General features: G+C 52.4%; 1 protein-coding gene across 1 annotated transcript; it reads left to right on the forward strand.

Moving 5' to 3' along the window:
- Nucleotides 1-2734: 2734 nt before the first annotated feature.
- On the forward strand, nt 2735-6380 carry LOC112465332. The gene is made up of 3 exons (XM_025032841.1): nt 2735-3109; nt 3259-4298; nt 4406-6380. The coding sequence occupies exons 1-3, from the start codon at nt 2735-2737 to the stop codon at nt 6378-6380; spliced, it is 3390 nt and encodes a 1129-aa protein (XP_024888609.1).
- Nucleotides 6381-6628: the final 248 nt, after the last annotated feature.

Genomic DNA, 6628 nt, shown 5'->3' on the forward strand with positions numbered 1-6628 from the left:
AAGCATCTCCTACCGCTTCCTCTTCGCATCATGCTGGTCTCGGCCCTATATCGAATTGTACCTATACTTGACTACGGCTGCACGATCCTAACGAACATCACGGGCGAACAAAATCTTCGCTTGCAGAGAGCCTACAATAGATGCGTCCGTTTTATTTTCCATGCCAAGTGGGACGAACATATAACGCCTTATTTCGACAGACTTGGTTGGCTTAAGATCAGTTTCCGACGCTTGTACTTCGTGGGGAGCCTCACTTTTTCGGTGTTAGAGAAGAAAAAACCTGAGGTCATCTTTTCAAACTTCGTGTTCAAACATGACAGAGTCACGCGTGAAATAAGGGCTCCGCTCGGTACCTTGATCCTTCCGCAGTGTCGCACAGAGTTCTACAAGCGTTCCTTCTGTTGCTCTGCCGCGGAACTGTGGAACAGCATACCTCCGGACATACGCAATGCGTCTTCTTTACCGGTCTTTAAATCAAAACTGTACAACCACCTACTTGCAATGTCTGGACGAACCAACGGCTGATACCGATTATGCGCTTAATGTTTTTTTTTTTTTTCTCTATTTTTAATTTTCTCTTATTTTATTTTACTTTTATATATTTTCTTTTTTGTTTTTGCGACTACAGTCATATCTGTGTTATATATTATTACACTACGTCTACTTTCTGTACATATGTTTCTACGCTTTAGGGGATGTATCCCAGAGCGTGTAATAAATAACGATTCGATTCGATTCGATTCTCTCTCTCTCTCTCTCTCTCTCCTTCCTCCCTCTTTCTTTCTCTCTCTCTCTCTCTCTCTCTCTCTCTCTCTCTCTCTCTCTCTCTTTCTCTCTCTTCACAAATTATTCTCAATTTGTAAAATTATTCTCAATTTGTAAATGAAATATAAGATGTGACTATGAATATCGGCCAATGTAATTATGACATGTTTTAAAAAATTATTAACAGCTGATAAGTATGTTGAACCAACTTTAAACTCAACTTGTAAACATTATTTGTTACGCTATAAGTAGGGAGGTAATAGGTACTCTTGCCCCAGGGATCTCGCTTGCGGTTACGCGGGGTCGGGGGGGGGGCTTTGCTGCCGCGGGGGGAGCGCCGTAAGCAGTGGGCGAGGGGGTCGAGGGACGGTGTAAAGGGTCACCGGAGGAAGGGCTATGCGGGGGGAAGAGAAAACTGGGCGAGAGGGGGAGCGCGACGCGAGGGGAACATTTGACGCAAGGTTGGGTGTGGCAGGGCCGCCAACGGGGGTTCGTTGCGGGGATTTGGGCATTTTCCGAGAGGGCACTCGGAGCGGCGCTCGCGCCGTTACCGACCGTTTTGGAGAATCGCGGGTCGATATTTTTCGTTTGTTTTTTTTCATCGTCGTCGGTCGCGCGCGCGTTCGGGCGCGTCCGAACTCGTTCGAACTCGTTCGAGGTCGCTCGTCTGGACGTTTCGGGGGTGGGGGGGAGAACGACGCGTTCTAGATGGTTCGTTTCGCGGGGGGTGTCGCGCGCCCGTCTTCGTCGTCGTCGTCATCGTCGTCGTTTGTTTTGTTTTTTTAACTCTCGGTCTGAAGGTCGTTTCGATCCGCGTCGCGACGGGCAGCACGTGGTTTTCCCGCCCATCCCGACTCATCGGGGATCGATGGAGATGACTCATCGTCTCGTCGTTCGATCGATACGTGACAATTGTTTCAACGCGCGTTCGAACTCGGCGTCGCGATCGCTCTCGTCGTTTTTCTAATTTGGTTTTGTTGACGCGGTTTTCCTCCTTTTGTTTCGCGGTTTTCCCGCTCATCCCCGACGCGACGTATCGAGAGATCGAGCGAGACGACATTCACCTCGCGTTCGACCTGTAATTCATGATTCGCAATAATTTATGTAACGCGCGTTTGAACTCGGCGTCGCGATCGCTCTCGTCGTTTCCTAATTTGGTTTTTCTTTTATTTTTCGTCGGAGGATGCCGCGAGCGATTGTCGTCATTCTGCGTTTTTTCGGAGGACGCGGCGAGCGGGTGTCGTCATTCCGGGAAAAAGCGCGTCCGGCAGGGGTACGTCTTTCGTTGAGACAACGAACGGGGAGGTATAAATTGAACGGGCGCGCGAACGGCGCGGCAAACGTTTTTTTTTTTCTATGAGGATTCTAGAGCGCGGTCGAGAGTTAATATATTTGTAAAAAAATACGGTATGGGAACGGACGGACGCTATTGCTCGTCGATGGTGCGTTTGCTTCGCGGCAGAGAAGTCGGATTTCGAAACGTACTCGCTGGCACTGACACGTGGTGTCCCAAGCATTCTAGATCGCATATCAGTAAAAACGAACGCAGGTGGTGTCCCAAGAATTTCAAATTGCATTTTAAATTGCATATCGGTAGAACCGAACACATTTGGAGGGCTTTGAACTCATACGTTAAAACATGTTGGTGTATGGTTCGCGGCAGCGTCCGTAACGTTTACGACGAAGTATTGACGCACGAGTTCTGTTTACAGTGTGGAGGGAATTGTAAAATAGGTTTGTGGGATACTTATGATTACAAGGAAACATTAATGTGGGGGGATTGAAGATGGAGATTTTTTTATTTTGATATAGACGTCAGCGGTGCGAATGTAGCGTCGGCGATACGTTCCAGTCGGAACGCCGACGTCTATAGACGTCCAATTGACATTTTATAGATGCCGATTCGACATCTATCGACATCTATAAACGTTGAAAAGACGCTAGCATTTCCGGCGGGGGTGCTCGCGAAATGAACGATCGCCGTTATCCGTCGTCCGAGGAATCGGACGACGAATGGCGCTGTCGCGAGCCCATGCCTAAGTTTTTGTCCGATTTGGACGACGAATCGGCGAAAGTCGAAGCACCGTTGTCGAGTGCGCGCGCGTCGGTGGCGAAGGAGGACGCGCGATGGAATTTGGCTACTCATCATCTGCGAAGGGAAATCGGAGCGCGAATCGATCGCGAGCGAAAATGGATAGAGACGACGGTGGCGAACTCCGTCAGGGCGAGCGATTATATGCGTCGCCTGCCGCTCAAGTATTATGTCTATCACGAGTCAGTGTACGAAGGACAGAGCAGGATATATCGGATTCAAACCGCCTGGTCTCGTCGTCTTTTCGACCGAGTGAAGTTCAACGTTTCCGAGGGTGAACCTTTCTGGACGCGATGCGGAAAGAGTGCGACGAGTTGCTCGCCGCGGACGTCCGCGACGCGGACGGGTACCGCGCGTGAAGACGGCGATGCGACGAGTGTCTCCGACTCCTGCGGGAGCAGTGTCGAGTCAAACGCTCCGGGAAGCGAGGAAACACGGGAGCCGTGACCGCTCTGGTGGCTCTGATAGCGCGATTGGAAGGTTCGAGGGAGGATCTGCGTCGACGATTCGAACGCGCCGTAGGTGCCGGCTTGGACGGAGGGGAAGGTGGTAGCGGCGGCAGCAGCGACAGAGGTTTCTCGTGGATCGAGATCGACGCGGCGTTCCAACGTCGCGTGCTGACCGGCGCCGTGTCGAACTCGACGTACATCGAGCCCGCGCGATTTCTCGACGACGTGAAGGGCACCGTGCTCGAAAAGGTGCGGGATAATATGACCAAACACAGGTGTCTGAAGGTCAACGTCATATTCAACGGGGAATTCGTAGCGGACGTTAAGAGTATCGCTACGCGGAACGAACAGCTTGTCCCAGGGTCCGATCTGAGCGAGTGGTACGATAGGCACGTGCGCGACGCGATTCTAACGCGGTTGGAAGAATTTCAGGAACGCGACAGCGGATGGGCGTTGTCGCGAATATTGAACCTAATCGTGAACGTGAACAAGTGTAATCCTATGCACGTGGGATGTTGGATGAAAATACCGCTGGATGTAAGACTTAAAAAGGCGGTGGTCAACGTGCCGTCGGAGCACGACGCGTGTTTCGCGCGCGCGGTGGTTGCCGCTCTGTACCCCGCCGAACGGCACGCGGAACGATGCGGCTCGTATCCAGATTACGCGACGGTGCTGAATCTCGACGGGATCGATTTTCCCATAGATCTGAAAAAGATCGGAAAATTCGAACGTCAGAACGACGTATCGATCGACGTGTTTACAACTCGGGAAGGAATTGAAAAGAAAGCTAAGTTCGGCCGAGGCGCCGACCACAACGCGATCGTGCCTCTGCGGTTGACCGACGATAAGCGGGACAGGCACGTAAATCTGCTGTATCTGCGCGATACGCTGCGCGGCGTCAACAGGGGCCATTTCGCCTGGATAAAGAATCTGTCGCGATTGGTGAATTCGCAATTGACAGCGAAACGGTACGCGAAGCACGTTTGCGATCGGTAGGTAAAAAAAATGAAATGAAAAAAAAAAACACGGGGAACAAGGAAAAGACGAGGCGTTATTTTTTTTACATACACGCAGTAATCGCTCGCACGTTATTTCACAGATGTCTACACTATTTCTATACGCGCGACAAGTTGATTGCCCACAGCGTCGACTGCGGCCGAATGAACGACTGCGCCGTCGTTCTCCCGAACAAGAGCGACAAGTGGCTGTCGTTCGACAATTACGTCAGAAAGGAGCAACTTCCCTTCGTGGTGTACGCGAATCTGGAGTGTTTTCTCGAACGACGGGAGAGGGAAAACGTCGAGGGGGGCCCGAGAACGGAAAGATACGCTTATCAGCGTCACGTACCGTTCAGCCTGGGCTACTATCTGTGCTGCACCTGCAACGATACCGCGTCCGCGTACAGATATTGTCGCGGCGAGGATTGCGTTTCGTGGTTCGTGAACGAGCTTCGCGTTCTCGCGCGTCGCGTTAAGAATAAATTTTCCACCAATATAGCGATGGTGGAACTTACGGAGGACGAGAAAAACGAATTTCTGCTCGCGACTCATTGTCACGTGTGCGGGAAACCGTTTCAACCGGAGGATAAGCGCGTGCGGGATCACTGTCACCTAACAGGACGTTACAGAGGTCCGGCGCATTCTCGTTGCAATCTGAATTACAGAAACGTTTACGTGATTCCCGTGTTTTTTTACAATTTGTCGGGTTACGACGCGCACTTTGTCGTCGAGAAAATCGCGAACGATTTCGAGGGCGGGGTCGATCTGCTGCCGCTCACGAAGGAAAGCTACATATCTTTCTCGAAGACCGTTAAGGAGACGCAGACGGACGGGAAATGGGATCGGTACGTGAAGCTTCAATTCGTGGACTCGTATAAATTTTTAGCGGCGAGTATCGAAACCCTGGCGTCCTATCTGAACAGGGACAAGCTGAGAATCACGCGTTCGGAGTACGCGGATTTGAGCGCGGAGGATCTTGATCTGCTCACTCGCAAGGGTGTGTTTCCGTACGAGTACGTCGACGGCGCGGACAAACTGCGGGATGCCGAGCTTCCGCCGCGCGAGGCCTTTTACAGCTCCCTGACCGACGAGACCGCGAGCGAGAGCGACTACGAGCACGCGACGAGGGTCCGGCGACGTTTTCGCGTGCGAGATCTCGGCGAGTACAGCGATCTGTATCTCAAGACCGACGTGCTTCTTCTGGCGAATATATTTGAAAATTTTCGGGACGCGTGTTCGGCGAGTTACGGGCTCGATCCCGCGCATTACTACACGTTGCCGGGGTACACGTGGGACGCCATGCTGTGGTACACCGCCGTGCGTTTTGAGCTGCTCACCGACATCGACATGGTGCTGTTCGTGGAACGTGGAATACGCGGCGGCCTCAGTCAATGTTCGCTCAGGTACGCGCGAGCCAATAACAGGCACGTACCGACGCACGATTCGTCCCAGCCCACTACGTATCTCATGTATTACGACGTGAACAATCTGTACGGCTGGGCTATGAGCGAATCGTTGCCCTACGCGAATTTCCAGTGGCTCGACGATCCTGAGAATTTCGACGCGACGACCGTGCCGACGGACAGCGACGTCGGTTACATTTTGGAGGTGGATCTCGAGTACCCGCGAGACCTGCACGACGCCCACGCAGATCTGCCGTTGTGCCCGACGCGCGACAAACCGCCCGGCAAGCGACAGGAAAAACTGCTCGCCACTCTCTACGACAAATCGCGCTACGTGACGCACTATCGAAACCTGCAGCAATGTCTGCGACTAGGTATGCGTCTGACGCGCGTTCGTCGTGTTCTGCGATTCACCCAGTCGCAGTGGCTTCGCGTGTACATCGAGCTGAACACCGCGCTTAGGACGCGCGCGAGCAACGAGTTCGAACGGAATTTGTACAAACTGATGAACAACGCTGTCTTCGGCAAGATTATGGAGAACGTGCGCGATCACGTGGACTTGCGTCTCGTGACGCGATGGGACGGGAGATACGGCGATGAGGCGTTGATCGCTAAGCCGAATTTTCACAGCAGGAGCGTCTTCTCGGAGAATCTGGTGGCGATCGAGCTGTGAAGGCTCGAGGTAACATTCAACAAGCCGATCTACGTGGGTATGTCTATTCTCGAGATATCCAAGACGCGTCTCTACGAGTTTCACTACGACTACATGGTGCCGCTCTATCGCGACCGTTGTCGAATTGCCTACACGGATACGGACAGTCTGATCTATTCGCTGGAGTGCGAAGACGCGTACGAGCGTATGAAACGCGATCGTTTTGAATTTGCTCACGCGCACCGGATCGCCGACTCGAAATTTCGCCG

This window comes from Temnothorax curvispinosus, unplaced genomic scaffold, assembly GCF_003070985.1.
Source record: "Temnothorax curvispinosus isolate PA1 unplaced genomic scaffold, ASM307098v1 QBEX01015109.1, whole genome shotgun sequence".
NCBI classification, from domain to species: Eukaryota; Metazoa; Arthropoda; class Insecta; order Hymenoptera; family Formicidae; genus Temnothorax; species Temnothorax curvispinosus.